The sequence below is a fragment of the Megalops cyprinoides genome, chromosome 1 (genome assembly GCF_013368585.1).
Source record: "Megalops cyprinoides isolate fMegCyp1 chromosome 1, fMegCyp1.pri, whole genome shotgun sequence".
Classification (NCBI taxonomy): Eukaryota; Metazoa; Chordata; class Actinopteri; order Elopiformes; family Megalopidae; genus Megalops; species Megalops cyprinoides.
The window spans coordinates 3,119,123-3,138,455 of NC_050583.1; the positions used below are offsets into that span (position 1 = coordinate 3,119,123).

The 19,333-nt window shown below is 46.4% G+C and overlaps 1 protein-coding gene across 1 annotated transcript in view; it reads right to left on the bottom strand.

Annotated features, from left to right (window-relative positions):
- kif19 (kinesin family member 19) overlaps nt 1–12,514 on the bottom strand; it is a 41,573-nt gene extending 29,059 nt beyond the window's left edge. Inside the window, exons 1-2 of the mRNA XM_036548192.1 lie at nt 12,476–12,514; nt 10,269–10,349 (exon numbers count right to left, since the gene is read on the bottom strand). Coding sequence (XP_036404085.1) covers nt 10,269–10,349; nt 12,476–12,514 — 120 coding nt within the window. The remainder of the gene's footprint in view (nt 1–10,268; nt 10,350–12,475) is intronic.
- Between the last annotated feature and the right edge of the window lie 6,819 nt (nt 12,515–19,333).

The window sequence follows — 19,333 nt, forward strand, 5'->3', positions numbered from 1 at the left end:
GAAAATGCCCCCTTTGTTTTAACGCACAAAAGGACTAGGTCACACGGGAGCCAGACAGGCTGAAACACAGCCATGCAGCCAAAAACAGACACAACCCACCCGCCTTTCCAGCCATCCCAAAAGGGCGCTAAGTTCGCTGTTTCCACCACGCTTTCTCCCCCTTTGCCAGCCCTGCAGACTCGGCTCTCAGATCCCCACGGCCCTCCTACAGCAGGCTATTCCACGGACTTTGTGCTTTGCTGAACGAGCCGGCGTGGGAGGGGTGATAATTCATTTGTCTATTTTCCCAGCGGTCATAAAACATTGAGAAGCATGTGGCAATCAAGAGACTGAGAGAGGAAGGCATGCTGCTCAGAATAATTTACACAGCAAAAAGAGCAGCTCTGAGTCATACAGAGAGAGATGGAGAGGCGGAAAGACAGAGAGGCTAATTTCATTTACATATAATTCATATATAATTTACATTTTCAATATAAAGGAATGCATATTTATACATATTTAAGAAATTTTTAAGTTAAATTTTAATTATTTAACAATAATTAAATTGTTCAAATTTAACAATATGAATTCTGTGTGTGTGTGGTTTCATGTATGAGTGTATGTGTACGTGTGTGTGTGTGTGTGTGTGTTTTTGAGCATGTGTGTGTTTGTCTGTGTGTATATGTGTGTGTGTGTTTTTCAGCGAGCGCGTGAGTTTGGGTGTGTATGTGTGTGTGTGTTTTTCAGTGAGCATGTGAGTTTGGGTGTATATGTGTGTGTTTTTCAGTGAGTGCGTGAGTTCAGGTGTGTGTGTGTGTGTTTTTCAGCGAGCGTGTGAGTTCGGGTGTGTGTGTGTGTGTTTTTCAGTGAGCGCGTGAGTTCGCGTGTGTATGTTTTTCCTTCAGATACACCTCCCCTCTCTTTAATCTGCCTTCCCTGGCGACGCCGCGGTTGCTACGGCAGCCGGGTGCCGTGAGCTCAGGGACACCTGTTGCATTACACTAATGGCAGAGAGCGGAGAGATACTGCAGCCAGGAGAGGGACGGGGAGGTACGTGGGGGAGACACCCCCCTCCTGCCTGTCTATGACACCCCAAAACACGAGGACCACAGTCAGCAGACACTCTCATCCAGAGCAACATAGGTTACATTTTTACATGTTATCCATTTATACAGCTGGATATTTACTGAGCTGCAAATTTACTCATATCCCCGTGTGTATGGGCTTTCCAGTTACATCAGAAAGGAAAACGAAACCGTGATGCAGTTTCATTTCTGGCAAAGCGTCTCCATCTAATCCAGGTGTTTCTGCACCTTTCTGACCAGCAGAAGCAAACCCCTCCCCTCCTAAACGCCCCGAGAAACCAGAGACACGAAAGTGACATACGCACCTCATTCACTGTCCTCCCCGCCACACACAAAAACACTGGCACCAGATCCATTCATCCTGTTTTTAAATTCATGAGAAAGTAGATATGGGCGTGCACCAGTTATAGAACCTGAGATTCAAGTTCTTTTTTTTTAAAAAAAAGAACATCTGGCATATTGACCAAGTGAAATATTCAACCCCACATACAGTAGCCATAGTAACAAAAAAAAAACACTTTGGGCTAAGTATTCATTCAGTAATTTATGCCCTTTGTTTACTTTGAGACTTACCACACCTGTGATCGGATTCTTTTACAGGTGCGCAGAATGTTTCTCTTTTTATTTCTGCTGAGAAACAGAGCCCGAGAAGCCGGCAGACGGTGAAGTCCCCAGCTGCCCTTTGCCGAAGATAGAGAATGACACCGAACAAAAAACTCGATCGTGTTCCCGGGGCCTTTGAGGGCAACCTTTGAATTGGCCTTTGGAGACGGAGCCCTTTGAGACGCTGAATCTTATCTGGGGGGGGCGACTCACACCCCCCCCATCACGGAGATATCGTCTTTCAGGGGCTCCACGTTAGCGTGGCTGGCAAAAAGTCCTGCCCAATACCTGATACGCCCCGTTCCCTTTACATAACCCATCACCCGTCTCCATCACCAAGGACTGGGGTGTCACCCAAGTTCAGATCCGCAGACCCGTTACGTAACAGCGGGGGGGGTCAGGTTCGTCCGTCACACAGACCTCACAGGAGCAGTGTTACTCAATGCCACAGAGCAGTGCTTGTTTAACGAGACAGCGGTGTGGCGCAGCGGTAAGGAGCAGGGCTCATAACCGGAAGGCTGCTGGTTTGATTCCCCACCGTTAGGCAAGGTTCCTAACCCTCTGTGAATATCCAGCTGTATAAATGGATAAAAATACAACTTACTGTATATAGGGAACAAGGCTCGTAACTGAATGGTTGCTGGTTTGACTCCCTGTTGGAGCATTGTTGCTGTACCCTTAGGCAAGGTACCTAACCCTCAGTGGATATCCAGCTGTATAAATGGATAAAATTATAACCTATGTAAGCCATTCTGGATAAGAGCTTCTGGTAATTGACAATAATACAATGTAAAAAAAACAATAATGATTAGGGTTTTGGATGCAAGTGAAGAACAAAAGCTGATAAAGTTTTACTTTAGTTTTACTACAGGCTTACTGCTGATTTTAAAAATTCCAGCTAACAGTGGCTGGACACAGCTGAAGCCATAAGACAATGGAGTAAACATTTGTGAAGAAGGGATATGTGCTTCCCCTGCAGCGGGGCGAGGTTGGCTGCGTCTCTCTCCTCTCCGCGCTCCGACGCCGGCCCCGCACGCCCGGTTGCCACGGGAGACTATCTCCAAACAGGCTCCAACATGCCCTGAAGCCTCCGGCCATTAACCTGTAGAGTCAACAGGCCGGAGAATAAAACCCGGAGAAGCAGAGCGTAAATCACGGCTCAGTGCGGCGGCGAGCGTGTCGTCTCTCACCCCCCCCCCCCCCCCCCCCCCCCCCCCCCCGGGTCGTAAATCCGAGCCCTCTTTTTCTCTCCCCCACATGCGCGCTTTAATAATCCCGCTCAGGGAAACAGCAGCGGTGTCCCCACCTGAGACTCACACCTGGGGGCCTTACAGGTGACAGGTGAAGGGCTCGGCTCCCTCCCCTCCGTGTCAGAGAGTCGCTGCAGCACTGACGCCGGGACCGGAGAGGCCAGTGGCCGCTCACCTGAGCACAGAGCACCTGTGCACAGAGCACCTGAGCACAGAGCACCTGAGCAAAGAGCACCTGGACATCAGAGCACCTGAGCACAGAGCACCTGAGCATAGAGCACCTGAGCATAGAGCACCTGAGCAAACAGCACCTGAGCACAGAGCACCTGAGCACAGAACACCTGAGCACAGAACACCTGAGCAAAGAACACCTGAGCACAGAGCACCTGAGCACAGAGCACCTGAGCATAGAGCACCTGAGCAAACAGCACCTGAGCACAGAGCACCTGAGCAAAGAGCACCTGAGCACAGAACACCTGAGCAAAGAACACCTGAGCACAGAGCACCTGAGCACAGAGCACCTGAGCAAACAGCACCTGAGCAAAGAGCACCTGAGCAAACAGCACCTGAGCAAAAAGCACCTGAGCAAAAAGCACCTGAGCAAAGAGCACCTGAGCAAACAGCAGCTGAGCACAGAGCACCTGAGCACAGGGCCGTGCCCAGATCCATCTGTCCCCGTGCGTTCAGACAGGCTGCTGCAGGCCAGAGACCGTAGGAGGCGTGGGTAGGGATGGGGCATGGGCTGGATTAGGCCGTCTGCTGGACGTTTTTAACGCTCATCCGCCCCCCTAAAAACTGGGGTTCGGGCAGATAGCAAAACTCCTCCCACATGCTCAGGGATGTAGGCCTTTCCTCTTGAGGAGGCACAGATGTCTCTGTGAGCTGCCAGCATGTATAATCTTAATTAGCTCTGTGTAGAAACTGACCGGTTCATTCATGATAAGGGGAAGAAGGATGATCACGAGACAGACAACATCGAGAATCCTCCTATGATGTCAGTGCAACATTCCACAGCCTTTAGGCTGTAGAAGTAACCGGGGGGTGTCCCACGCTCGCTCCCGGACTGAGCCGCTCCCTGACGTGACAGCAGTACCTCCATGTGACCACTAGATGGCCACTAATTAGCGGATCCACCGAATAAAGCGTGCCAGTTTCTGTTATGTTATTGGGCAACCGCTGGCATTTGAATAAAGAAGAAAAAAAGACAACCCGTTAAGCGGTAGAGGCATCGTAAACGGACAGTTTTCAAAGCAGGACCCTGGATGCTGTGATCCCAGCACCAGCGGTGGAGCCAGCACAAACCTGAACACAGCACAGGAGCAATGTGACAGTCACTGAGAGCACTGCCTGAGAGAGGGAGAGAGAGGGAGAGGGAGGGAGAGAGAGAGAGACAGAGAGAGAGAGAGAGAGAGAGAGAGAGAGAGAGAGGGAGAGAGAGGGAGAGAGAGAGGGAGAGAGAGAGAGAGAGAGAGAGAGGGAGTGGGAGAGAGAGAGAGAGAGAGAGGTAGAGAGAGAGAGGGAGACAGAGAGGGAGAGAGAGAGAGAGAGAGGGAGTGGGAGAGAGAGAGAGAGAGAGGTAGAGAGAGAGAGGGAGACAGAGAGGGAGAGAGAGAGAGAGAGAGAGAGAGAGAGAGAGGGAGAGAGAGAGAGAGAGGGAGAGAGAGAGGGAGACAGAGTGGGAGAGAGAGAGAGAGGGAGTGGGAGAGAGAGAGAGAGAGAGAGGTAGAGAGAGAGAGGGAGACAGAGAGGGAGAGAGAGAGAGAGAGAGAGAGAGAGAGAGAGAGAGAGAGAGAGGGAGAGAGAGAGAGATAGAGAGAGACCAAAAATAGAGAGAGAGAGAGAGAGAGAGAGAGAGAGAGGGAGAGAGAGAGAGAGAGAGAGGGAGAGATAGGGAGAGAGAGAGATGGAGAGAGAGGGAAAGGGAGGGAGATAGAGATGGAGAGAGAATGTGAGAGAAATGGAGGAAGTGAGAAAGTGAGGGAGAGAGAGACAGAGCATATCAGAGACAGGGAGGGAGGAAAGACAGAGGGAGGCAGAGAGAGAAAATGTGAGAGGGAAGGAGTGAGAAAAGGAGAAAGACAGACAGAGTGTCAGAGAGAGAGAGAGTGAGAGTGAGAGGAAGAAAAGGGGAGATAGAGACAGGATGAGGGAGGGAGTGACAGAAAGAGAGAGAGGGACAGAGACATAATGTCAGAGAGAGAGACAGAGACAGAGAGTGTATGAAACAGAGACGTGATCCTGAAAAGCCTCACAGCTGTGCTTTCATGTACACACACTGAGCCTCACTGCTGGTTCTCTCTCTCTTAATGGGCTTTCAGTGACCAAGCCTGAGAGCTTTCAGCCATAATCACACAGCGCAGCACCACCAACGATCCACCTCCATCTGACAGACAGCCCTATTCAAAGCCCTGCTCATTAAACAGACAAAATATGAAAATAATTACCAGCTTGGCTGTTTAAAAAAACAAAATGTTTTTAACCATATCCATACCTGTGGGTTTCGAAAAGCATCACGTTTTTTTTTTCTAGTTTGACAAATGTACACTGTGTGAAATGTTTATCTGTTGGTCTGCCTCTGTCTCTTTCTCTCTCTCTCTCTCACACACACACACACACATGCACACACACACTGAATTCTGCTTGTGTTGCTGTATTCACGCAGAAATATGCTGGTTTCATAAATGAATGAACACATTTTTTGAAATAAGCTAAAGCTAACGAACAGGAAATATTGCAGAATTCTGGACCTATATTTCAGAAAGGTGAAAAAGATCAAAATGATCCTAAATCACACCCCATCCACTGTATGAAGACACAGATTGGTAGGTGGACTGTGAGCTCCTGGGTCTCACAGTCTCTCAGGCTGTAGCTGACACACTGGGGCTCTTCAGACCGATTATCAACATACCCTCTCCAGGTGTCTTTCTGCCCCAGCCTTCCTGGAATCAGCCCTCCTCTCCAGGGAAGGAGGCTGTAATGAGAGCGCCGCCCTGTTGACCCGGAGGTCTCACTGGCCCCAGGTTGCGTAACAGGTATTAGGTGGCAGTGTGGGTGACTGAGGAACATTGTGCCCCTATCTCTGTTACTGGGACTGTGGCCGGGGGGGGGGTGCATGTGACGCTTACCTTAGTGAAGCACGCACACTGCTTCACTCCACACCAAACACATGCTCACGCATGCACAGAAACATACGTGTGCACATACACACACACATACACACATGCAAACACGCAATGTGATTGTGCTTTTGTGCATGTGTGCGTGTGTGTGTGTATGTGATTTTTGCTTGTGTGTGTGTGCGTGTGTGTGTGTGTGTGCGTGTGGGTGGGTCTGCTTTGGCTCACACACGCCTGTTCAGTGGTGTCTGTGCACTTGGGTTAGGTATGTGTGTGTGTGTGTGTGTGTGTGTGTGTGTGTGTGTATGTGATTTTTGCTTGTGTGTGTGTGTGTCTGCTTTGGCTCCCTCATTCAAATTCTTGGCCATCCCTGCCCCCCACAAAAAAAAAAAAATAGGCCTAAATCTTCTCCTGTGACTCCAGGTTGTTTGTGGTTCTGTCCCTGGTTGTTCCAGAGCCTATTCAAACGCAGTCCTCGTTAAAGAGCTACCCCCCACTCCCCCCCCCCCCAACCCCCACCGTCAAACAAAACCCAAATGTGAGGTCCCCTCAAGTAATAAACTAACAGGCAAAGCAATGTACCAGGCAAGGCAGTTCTGCACTAACGGGCACACTTTGCGAAAACAGGGGCAGAATAATGACAGGCTGGTGGAGGTGGAACTGAAAAATCAGTTTCTTTCATCCCTGCTGAATTGTGACCTGAGTTACTGTGTATTAGGCAAGGCTGTCATTTCCTCTGGCCATTGTGTTGCAGGGGAGCTGACGGCCATCTGAGACCGCTCTCAGAGACAGCCTGGTCAGACACAAATGCAACGCAGCCTAGCGCTTTTTGTGAGTCTGTTGGCAAAGGGGGAATTTTCAGGCTCATGGCATCGTGTTATCAGGTAAAATCCTGAGGTGTGTGGGGAGGGGGAGGGGGGGGGGGTGAATGTAGTCTTTGTTCCCTCGTTTTGGGGACACCGAAGGAGCTCTTGGAAGGTTTCTGCACAGCCCACCTCTTTGTGAAAGGCACCCTTGTGCAGGTAAACAGCCCAGGTGCATTGTGGGGGAAGTTCAGGGGCACGGCTCTGGTGTCCTGTCCAACCCCCGCCCCACATCCCCGAACCCACCCCCCCACCCCCCCGCGGTGTCACCGGCAGGTTTTTCGCTGCGCTGGCGGTGACTAGCGGCTGCGCCTCACTCCGCGTCCTTACACGGAGAAAAAAGTTTAAAAAGCGCACAAGAAAGCACACTGCCACGACGTCTCCATGTTTAAACAGCAGAGTGTTGCTCTGAGCCGTGAGGGTGCGGCCTCTAACCCCCCCCCCCCCCCCCCCCCCCCCCCCCCCCCCCCGCACGGAAAGAGCAAGCTGATGTTCCTCCTCTCTCAGGCCCACAGAGCACAAAAACCAAACAATGGCCCTGACCTTGTCTGGGTGTTTCCATGGAGACGGGGCCTGGCAGTAAACCATCCCGGAGTGAGAGAGATAGCCAAGCCGCTGCTCGCTTTTAACGGCTTATGGAAGAACAGCACCGACACACACACACACACACAGACTCACACACACCCACACACACACACACACACACACAGACTCACACACATGCATATACACTCGTATACACACACAGTGGGATGCTAATGGAGCTTATGTGTGTGTGTGCACGTGTGCAAATGCTAAGAAAAGCTCAGTGAAAATTAGCTTATCTATATACAGCATCCTTGTCTCTCCAGCCGGCCCTGTGTCTCTCTGGGTCAAGCCTCCATTTCTCTGCTGCCTGCTAAACATAACCTGATCTTACAGAGTCTGGACGCCTCCGTGTCTCCTCTGTCCAATCCAAGTCTCCGACGCCTGCCTTCCAGGAACAGGGTCTCTCTCTCTCTCTGTCTGCGGCTTCATCTCTCTCTGACATTCAGAAGCGGTACCAGGACACAACACACTGTCTTTGTTGCTCACACACTCAAATGTCATTCCAGTCAACAGCAGATTTCAGCACGCTCTGACAGTCTGTCCGCCCCTTCACCTTCTCACACGATCAGTCTGACCAATTACCATGGAAATTCTGCTTTTTAGTCACGTTCTTATACTGAGTACAGTAAAAAAGCAACAACAAAACACAGCAGAGAGGTCATTTGTTAACCTGAGAGAAGCATCAGTGTGGAGCCAGTTTTGTGCAAAACCACGTGTGGATGGAGTTACTGCTTAAAAGAGAAATTCACACAAGTCACAAGTGGGCCTGCATCCTGCTCTGTGTTTATCTCAAAAGGGACAAATTATTCAGGGAGGTGAACCTATTTTCATCTGATCTGGGGGATCAGAACCCATCAGGGTCTGTGCAGAGTGGATTCTGAGCCTATATTCACAAGGATTGGGGCAGCAGTGTAGCATAGCGGTAAGGAGCAAGGCTCATAACCAAAAGGTTGCTGGTTCAATCCCCAACTGGGACACTGCTGCTGTACCCTTGGATAAGGTACTTAACCCAGAACTGCCTCAGTAAATATCCAGCTGTATAAATGGATAACATTGTAAACAACTTGTAACCCATGTCAGTTGCTCTGAATAAGAGTGTCTGCTAAATGACAATGACAATAATGTAATGTAATGGATTATGTCTGATCAAACAGAAGAAGAGAAAAGGGACTGAACCAAACTGTGAATGCAGCTTGTTTATGTTGACGCCAGCAAAGACCGGGCCTCTGGTCCAAATACGTTAAAGTGAGCAGAGTTACAGCGGACACAGGCCAGGGCCCTTGGAGACTAGAGCTGGGCATCACCTCACCCTGATGGCAGGGCAGACACCTTCACATGGCTAACCTTTGAAACAATCACCCATTTACACAGCTACAAGCTTACTGAACCAATCCGTGTCTCACTCAAGGGCAAAAGAGCAGTGCCACACTTTCAGGATTTGAACCGACACCCCTCTGGCTGTGAGCTTGGTTTTTGCTGACGCACAGTTGTAGGCTGTTGTGATGGGGGGGGGGGGTTGTTGTGTGGGGGTTGTCGGGCCAGCAGGTGGCCCCAGTCTAAGCCACAACAGTCACTGCTGCAGTTCATCTTGTCCCCGGCTTAGAGGGAATCAGAGCGTCTGGCAGAGATGCCAGGAGCCTCCCAATCCCGCTAATCCTGGCCCCACGCAAGGCCACCACCAGCGCCATACGGAGCCCATCTCAACAAACAAACAAAATTAGCCCCTCTCAGCGCCCGTCACCCCGTGGGGTGGTCCCGGGTCACTCACTGTCACCCGAAGCCCCCCCCCCGTCCCAAACCACCGCCGGGACTCTAAGCTTCTGTTCTCAGACATGAAAACATGGAGACACAGAGACACTACGTAAGGAAAAGCACAGGCACACACACACAGACTCTCTCACACACACACACACACGCATGCACGCGCACACACACACACACACACACACAAATACATTTCCCAGCACAGGAAAGCTGGTTTAAGAGCTGCCTTCAGTACTCCTGTTTTGATATGCCTCTCCTTCCCTCTCTGACTGCAGTTATTTTATCTGACTCACTGTTTCTGTGTGACGCTCCTGACACCCTGGGAGAAACTCACTGAACTGAAACCTAAGGCTGCGATGTCATCGTATTCCTCTCTGGGGGACGACTCTCCCTGAGAGGCTACCTGTGTTCGAGCCACAGTCCCAGGTGTGCGGCAGGTACGTCACGCTCTCCCCCCCTCTCGCCCAACAGGCTCCCCTGACACAGCTCCACCCAAACCCCCCAACTCATCAGCTCTCATTAGCAGTGCCGTGTGCCAGCAGTGTAAATACCCGAGACTAGAACACATAGCGGAGAGGCCATGGGTTCTGACCTCCAGCCTAGAATTTGCAGGGAATGCATGGCTAATCTCCCATACAACGATCTGGGGGGTCAAGCTACCATGTGTAGGTGCAGTACAGTGAGAAACAGCAGGGAGAGATGTCTGAGAGGGAGAGAGAGAGAGAGAGAGAGAGGGGGAGAGAGAGAGAGAGAGAGAAAGAGAGAAGACTGAGGGAGAGAGAAGACTGAGGGAGAGAAGACTGAGGGAGAGAGAAGACTGAGGGAGAGAGAAGACTGAGGGAGAGAGAGAGAGAGAGAGAGAAGACTGAGGGAGAGAAGACTGAGAGACAGCTTGCTAAAATTAAGGTAGATGTGACAGAAAGAAAGGACATAATATTTTGCTGAAAGAGAGGGAGAGATGGACAGAAAGCTCAGACCTGGAGAGGGCACTGTGTTTTTTTTGAGGGGGGCGCATCTTACCTGGTCGTCCACTCTGTGTGCCACGATGGTTGCAGACTCCTCCAGCTCTGCATCACTGAGGGGCCGGATGCGCAGGGCGACCTGGGCGCACAGAAACGCACAGAGCATTACGTCACGTTACATCACGTTACATTACATTATGTTACCTTACATTACATCACAATACATTACATTATGTTACATTATGTTACCTTACATTACATTACATTACATTACCTTACCTTACCTCACCTTACATTACATTACAGCACATTACATTACATTATGTTACATTACATTACCTTACCTTACATTACATTACATTACATCACATTAGGAGGACAGCAGCGAGACCTGCAGAAACCTCACATTACAAACACATTGCACACAGAGACTCAGTCCTGGAGTCACTGATCACAGGGGAAGTCTCTGAGCACAGGGTGAGTCTCTGATTCTTTGAGGGGTCATGAGTCATGTTCACTGAATCACTGTCCTTTTAGAAGTGTGGAAAATTCATGTTTCACCTCCAACCGAATCCCCCCTTAGGCTGGGGGTAATGGTTCCAATAAAGCTGGTGGGGGGTGGGGAGGGATAACACGATCACTTTCACACTGAATCACTTCACATCTCTTGAAACTCAGTTTAAACCGATTCCTCCGTTCCAGCCAGCACAGGTCAGCTCCTGCTTTTCCCTCTCCCTGCCCCCTCCCTGTGCGAGCCCTTTCCCCTGAAGCATGACTCGGCCAGCCGCATCCGCGGTGCCTCACAGGAGAACTACCACAGCCGTTAAAATCTAATCTCCAATCATTAATAATTAATAACCGTAATCATCATCGTCACAACGCGGCTGTTAAGTCTGTGCATTAGCTCTTACATCTTTAGAATACCTCAAAATGCATTCCATGCGCAACCAAAGCCACCAGAACCCCTATGTCAACATTGTGGCCATGAAACGTACATACAGAATTCTGGTTTGGCCTAAACGCTTGTGAAAGAACCATCTCTCCGCTTACTCTGATTACCGCCTCGTTTCGTAATCGAGAAGACCCGATAAACTGGTCGCAGGGTAAATCCGACATTTGGACGAGACGGCAAAAACACCTCGAAAGGTTTTAATCCTTCTGTTGTTTTCTGGAAGGCCGCTGCCTGGATGGAAGCCGGATTATCTGTGCCAGGGCTGGGAAAGGCTGGCGTGCAGTGTTGCGTGTGCAGATGCTCACGGCACGTTTACACTTCGTTATTCAGCGGACGCTCTTCTCCACCGCGACATACAAAAATGAATATTAACAGGTTAGGCTAAGAACAGACAAGACACCAAACTGGTTTACCTGTGACAACACTGGGTAGTGTCTGTGCTCAGCGTAATGCACAGGTGTTATTTTACCTGTGACAGTCCCGAATAGTAGAGCTCAGCCTTGACATTTAGGTGTTGATACATGTAGGCTACGACACTATCAGCGTTAATTTTCCAGTGTTGGTATTCAGTGTTAAAGTGTCTGTGTCAGTCCTGGAAAGTTTTCGTGTTCAGTTTTAATGAACTTCGAGTGTTATTTTGCCTGGCGGCCCCAGTGTTTGCTATTTAATATCACCTTGTGCGAGCGTCATCGTAAATGTCTCATGCAATCCCGGACTGCCGGACATGTATGCTTTCAGGGGGCTCAATAACAGAAACAGCAGATTAAAACGGAGTCCTGTCGAGTGTCTTCTAAGAAGCGCAGGTATTACATCGTTAACAACAAGAGAGGACAAGGAATGGAAACGACCGACATGAATTTTTCATTTCTGAGCCGAGAGAGCGCACGGGGACTTTCAGAATTCAGCCCAAGGTTCTGTTCAAAGACCCGAGACAGCATTTTCATTTCAGATTGCTGGAACTGTAAACACGTGTCACAAAAAGGTTCTTTTTTTCGATTAACAGACATCAGTTTTCAAAAAGCAATGTCAAAGTAATTTATAAATATAAATATGTTACTGAATAGTTCATCTCAACAGGTATATAAAACATTGCTTCTTTGTTTCTTCACATTGTACTCTCTTATTTTACACAAGTATTCATATTACGCCTGAACAGGCTACATCCGTCAACATTTGAGCTTATTACTGACAATAATTCGGATTTTGAATCTGAACACTGTTCAATTATTAAAACTATTCCGTTATTAAAACGGAAAAGCACAATCCTTATAACTATCACGCTCAAGAGACCAACACAAATTAGCTTCACTCACCGTGAGTTGATGATCTTTTGACTCCCCGGTGTCTTTCATAACTGCGGCAGCGTGAAGCCCACTTGTCCTGGCTGGAAGCAATACCCCTCCACGCTAAAACGGACAACCATCCGATATCCTGCGCAAGACCTGCATGAGTCCGCGTCCAAAAGCTTAGCAACGTCGCACGCAACACCTGTGCCACTCGTCCTCGGCTGGCTATACAAATGTATATACTTCGGTGACCAAATTGCAGTCTAAATGATAAAAAAGAGACACATCGGCCTATATATTTTAAAAACAGTCATTCGTTTGAATCCACAGCGAGAGCTCGAAGTTGCTCGTGTCAAAAAGGCATCTTGACGGATATCTCGTTTAATTTATTAATCACACGAGTTATTTTTCCGTGATGGTCCGCTGGCCGCCGCGCTCGGTCACCCCTTGCCCACGGCAGGTAAACAGCCCGCAGACAGGGACGGAGAGACCGCCGCGTAATGGCAGGTGCGCAGCCGCGTCCTTTCCTGTTTTCTGCCCGTGTTGTTTCCTGGATCGCCTTAGTGATCGGCGCTGAAGTGGTCACAAAGCATTCCTCGCAGGCGTGTGTAGCCCCTGTTACGAGACTCTGATGCTCAGAGCCAGCACATTTCCCCTTCATCTGGCAACCCGCTGCGCCACCTGCCGGTGGTTCTAAGGAGATTCTGAGGAATATTCAGCGTGCACGGGTTGCTTCCCCTTATACCATATTAACGCCTGCTTTATTCTTTTTTTGCATATACGGTAGATATAACTTAAATATAGCTTTTATGTAAAGGTAACCCCTGCACATACAGTGCGGCAATTATCATCAATTATCATCAGTAGAACAACACCTCAGTCCAATAACGAGAGCTACTATTTCATTTGGCAAAGAGCATTTGGTCGCTGACGAACACCACGTGACTTCCCAAGGCCTTTCATCAATGACTATAATGTTGCAGGGCAGAAAGCAACCTGAGAATCAGGTATGATTGTAAAACCTCCAGGAAAAGCACCCGTGGCCGTCTTTCTCACTTCGAGCTTGAAAGAAAACCCCGCATTTCAGAGACACCGCTCTGCTGCTCCGCGCTGACTCACGCAACGCCATACAAATTATATCTCCAGCCTCACTCAGAATGTTTTCAAATTAATAATTCATCTTATTCACACGCCACAACACAACGTAAATACCTTAACAACACAAGCAGAATGTTTTCTTGCTTTTTAGGGGGGGAAACAGATGCAGATGCAGCAGTGTAGCATCGTCGTAAGCAGCAGGACTCGTAAATGAAAGGTTTCACACACACACATATATATGTGAACCCCCCCCCCCCCCCCCCCACACACACACACACACACACACACACACATTTAACCACACTCTTGATTAAACGGGAACAGACAATATGTGATAAAAGAAAAATGCACACATTAGATTATTTTCCCGCTCATATAGATTTTGGCATGGATTAGACTTCTTTGGATTCTTTCTGTAGAAGAATTTCGCTCGTCTGAGGAGTAATTTTTACCTTTATTCCTGGCAGAATTTCTCTCGGCTCTCCATATCTTTTGATTTTGATTTGTAAACTGACTCTTGAGTTCGAGCCAATGTTGGATTGGACTGAGGTCAGCCAATTGAGATGCCAGTTGATAACACAGATTTTGTGCTCAGTTAAACAACTCTCTGTCGTTTTGAGCGAATGGTTTGGATCGTCGTTATGCTGGAATGCTAATTTTTCAAGGGCGAAGGATTGACATGTTTTTGGCCTAAATGTCCAGATGTGTGTATTGCCGTTCATGACCACTTCTGTATCCTAACAACGGCTCCAAGGCTCAGAAGAGATGCAAAATACCCCCAAAGAAATCAATAAACCCCCTGCTATATCCTGTTATGGCCATGTTTTCTTTCCCTCAACATACAGTGTACATCTTTTTTTACAGCAAATATTACACTGATGAGCATGTTTTAAAAGCTCAGTTTTCATTTAATCTAGTAGTTAAACAAGTTTCCAGCTGTTGCTCAGACGTCACAAAGTCAAGGCATCTCTTGTGAGGTTCAGAAGAGGTCTGCTACAATCTCGCAGACAGCTTTGAATAGGAGGTTTTGACACTTCGCATCCTGAAGAGATTTACACCATTTGGGTGCCTCTCAAAGCACAATTTTGCCTCACAAATTCACAGCTTTTGAATGCAAGATAAACATGTGCCCCCTTCCCGGCAGAGTTGCCACTGTACCAATAGGTTTACATTGGACACGGTAGCCGACAGTTGTACACTGAGGCTTTGTTAGCCAGTTCTCTTTGTTTGCATTTGTATTGCCTTCTGTTATACCACAGAGAAACAGAACGTCTTTGATGCCTCTATATAGTTATAGAAGCCTATACACTGAACTTTGGATGGGAACTGCGGGTGGTATTATAACAGCGATTTATAACGATAAGCAGGATCATCCATACAGGCACACTGTAAGGGCAGTGTGTGTCGGATGGAAGGGTGGCGGCGTCACGTACAATTCTTCCCATCGTTTAATTTTTCCCGGGCATTTCCGGTTCCGTCGCTCGCCACACGACGTGAACACCTGTTTAATGCCTGGGAATTCCAAATAACCAATCACTGCTAATTTGCAACCAGTAGTAACATCCAATTAATTGAGTGTTGTCCAATCAGAAAAAAAAAACTTTCTGTTATTAATTTCCATTTCTTACAGAACGCATTGTTATTAAGTAACACTTGCTACAGGTCAATTAAATCTATGTTTTAAACGCTCTATAGTTACACAGAAAGCTAACTAAATTTTGTAGGTCTAATTACCCGAGGACGAAGTCAACAGATAGTGACAGTATGAACTGTCGTGTACAAAGCTGACTAACTGGCTTAAAATACACTAGCCAATGCTACAAAGTCAACAATATTATTAACATTTTATTAAATGTACACAAGCATGAAATATAAAGACAAAACGGACTTTTATTACAACAGACGTCCAATAACCTTTGAACCTTATCCAAGTGCTAACACATACAGCTTCAATACTTTTGCAGTTAGCTAGAACGCCTCTTAGCTAGCTAGCTAACTGCAAAAAGTATTGAAGTAAAAGTATTGACACTGTATGCGTTAGCACTTGGATAAGGTTCACCATGATGCTATCCAGTTGACAAAGTTAGCAATCGATACTGAACTTGTGTTTTTAAATATAAAGACAAGACATACACCGGTTTATTTAAATAATGTTTATTCACACGTTAATTATATAAAACACATCAGGCATAAATAAACTTGCATACCACTACACGGTTATAGCTACGTTGTGACGTTACATGAGCGACGGAATGCCCGGGAAAAATGATACGCTGGGAAGAGCTGTACGCGACAGCGGGGCTGGTTGACAGTGATGGTGGCCGGAGAGCCGGGAAAAGGGGTGGCTGCGAGCCTTTACGGCGGTCAGCATTTCCGGCTGTTTACGTCCCTCGTTAACAATCACATAATTAATTTCAGAGAGCATTATTATTTTTCACATCTTAAATTTTTCTTACATCCGCAGATTATTTGAATTTGTGGATAATTATTCCTCGTTTTTGTCCAAATTCAGGAAATAGGCTACTGATGGCATATGATATTCGTTGATCTGATTTGCGAAGATTGCGTCCCTTTAAGGCTTATTAAACAGAGATTATTCAGTTTGTGTGCTAATCTTAATTTTAATAGTTACCCATTCGAATTCCGTCCTATAATCTGCATTCTTCGTGATGAGAAGGAAGAGAATGCATGAGCCTTGTTTGTCTAAGTGGCAAAGGCATGGGTGGCAATTACTTGAATAATTATCAGAAAATCGCAAAACTTTACTTTAAATCGATTTAAGATGTGTGGTTCTATTTTTTTCCATCACGTTGCAGGGACGTGATAAATGATAAAACGGAGTTTAAACGAATAAAACCAACCGACAAATTTGAAGTTACACTTTTAATTCTCCCTCTGTTAACTGTATAGCACGCCGGCTTTGAGTGCAACATGTTATGACAACGCGCATACAAACTTCGGTCCTTTTTCAGGAGCGTAACACTTCCTGATGTACGCATGTCAGAGCAATTTACCTGCAATCCAGCACGGAGAGAAAGGGTGAATTTATCCACAAGTTAACATAAACTGGACATAAAGATGCTATGACAGAAAGACAAATAATACTATCGCAAAACAAAATGGGGAAGCCGTAGCTATCACTGGAACCTATTGATTATGCAGCAAATTAATTGTTTGAATGTTAATAGCGGAAATTAAACGGAAACAGTTGAAAGGTGAGGCTCGTGCCTGTTTTACATATTTCCAAATATTACCATCCTGGGACTTTGAGAGGAAACGAATATCTCACAGTTGTTTGAAACGAATTGATTTTTGTGCACGTGAACTTTTCATTTCCGCCAACTTATTAAAAGGACTAAAGGACTCATAATATTAATACTTATAGCCACTTTACCTTTGCAGACCCACTTGCTCCAGCTACGTTAAAAAATACAAATACAAGAAAGGGTTTGGTTAGCTATAAGCAATTAACCATTAGTCCTATTTGATGTCTGAATGAATGTGAATCTACGACAGCTGGTCACAGTATCATAAATAACGTTTCCGAGACCATGACTGATTTAAGTTTTTTTGCCCAGTAGAAAAAAAAAAAGTAAAACAACACGAAATCAACAAATCAGCAGTGTCCTCTGTGCGCTTAGCCTACCTCAATTAAATGTGATCAAAGATTTAAAGCACAAACACGCCCTGCCTTAAGTCTAGAGTAAATAAAAGACTCGTTTCCTGCGGTTGTTGAGGGGTTGGTCTTAGTCCAGTCTCTGTCGTTCGTGATCTTAACAGAACAGACACTTGGAAGCAACGCGCGCATTTTCACCACGTCCATCATGACGGTCTTACTGCGCCTCGTCCTGTGTGAGTACTCGTACTTTAAAAAAATAATTCCAGTGGCTCGTTCATTGTGAAAATTCAGGTGGAAATTGTGAATGGCGACCTTGACCTGCAAATAGACGGCTGGTGGTTTCGAATATTCCTTTTAAATTACAACACAACTTTATTAATCTCACGAAGAGTCAGCTTTTTGAGTGGAAAGCATTACGCACGCACGCACCCACGCACTCATACACACGCTTGTGTGTGTGTGTGTGTGTGTGTGTGTGTGTGTATATATATATACACATTGAACATAAGAGCCACTTATATGTTGTTACGAATTGCTTTGCTATACAATTCGTAACAACATATAAGTGGCTCTTATGTTCATTATATAATATATAATTATATATTATATTATTATATTATTACAGTATATAATATCTAGTTCCAAATATGGATAGAATGTGAATTAGCTAAAAAAAGGGCTGCACTCGACAAAGGCTACACGTTTCCTTTTTTCTTTCTTTCTTTCTTTCTTACTCACTGACTGTTAGAATAATGTGTTCTTTGAAGATTCAAGTAAATAACAAACTTGTAATTATATTTTGAGTGAACAACAGGAGCGCCAGTGGGAACGCGGAGAGAATCTGCGCAAAGGGCGCAATATAGCAAAGATTTGCGCCTGCAGCAAGCAGAGGTGTTGATACAAAACTAATTTGACTAAAATCATGCAACAAAGGAATGAATCAATCAATACATTAATATTTATTAAAACGAATATTAATACATACTGTATTAAAATTCGTTTTAATTTATCTGGGTAACATGCAGCATCAACGAACATGAACAATCTATCAATCAAATTTGATTTGATTATGGCGCTCAAAACAAACTTATTTTCACAGGATATCATAGGTCCCATTTCACGTAAGCATTTCACGAGATGTCCTACAGGAACGACTGACATATGTTAACATGTCATGCTAAAAGCTGTAGATCATATTTACATCTAAAAGCGGTTTCTTTTTTTTAAAAAAAAAACACTAATTATGCACAAATACATGCAGTATTAAATTAGAACACTTGTGAAAATACGTCTGCATATATAATAATCATTCCCTCACACAGACTGAGCATGAACTATTCAAAAAACAGTTCGACCCAATGTATCTTGCATTCGGCATTCATGTCATTTGTTCCTCATTGTATGATCTGAAAATGTGGTTTTTGAAACATCACATGCAAGCATTACGCGCGTGAAAGCTTCAGGGTTAGGGTTAGCGTCGGTGCGAAACCATGAAAAGGGCTCTCGGGTTTGTTACGGGTTTGCTCTGAAAAGGCTGAAACATCATTACAAAACCCCAAAAGCAGTTCAGGAAAAATGGATCCGCTCGTGACAATCGAAGGTAAGCAAAGCAGCTCCACTGTGTGTGTAAAAGCTAATTTGACAGACAGATGGCAACAGAGGCGCACATTTTGCTTTGCGGCGAAATGCAAATTGTTCGCGGCTGTTATCTCTCTTTGCACTGTGCGTGCAGTGAGGAAGCCCTCAATGAAAGTGCGGGCTGAACAGAATGGGGATTTTCTTGGTTGCTATTAGTTTGCATCTGTAAACATAAAGAGATACACGGTACCCACAGTCTGCCGTTATTTGCATGTGTGTTAATACGCAAAACTGTTCTACCGGCTTCTTCCCGTAGTTTTTGTCACACTAGACAAATGTGGTTTTTCTGAGAGGCATACACAGTCACGTACAGACACAGCTACCCACACACAGAGAATACAGTAGTGTGTTATGGACTATCCCATGCTTAAAAAGGCATATGACTCCTATGTTTTTAGCTCTCTGAAACAAGCAAGCACGTGCTCCGTGGCGGGAGCTACGTGCCACATTGTTTGTAAATTGTCTGGGGGAAAATAAGAGACGCTAGAGTCTTCATTCTCTCTCTCCTGCAGGGATCCCTCTGCTAACGG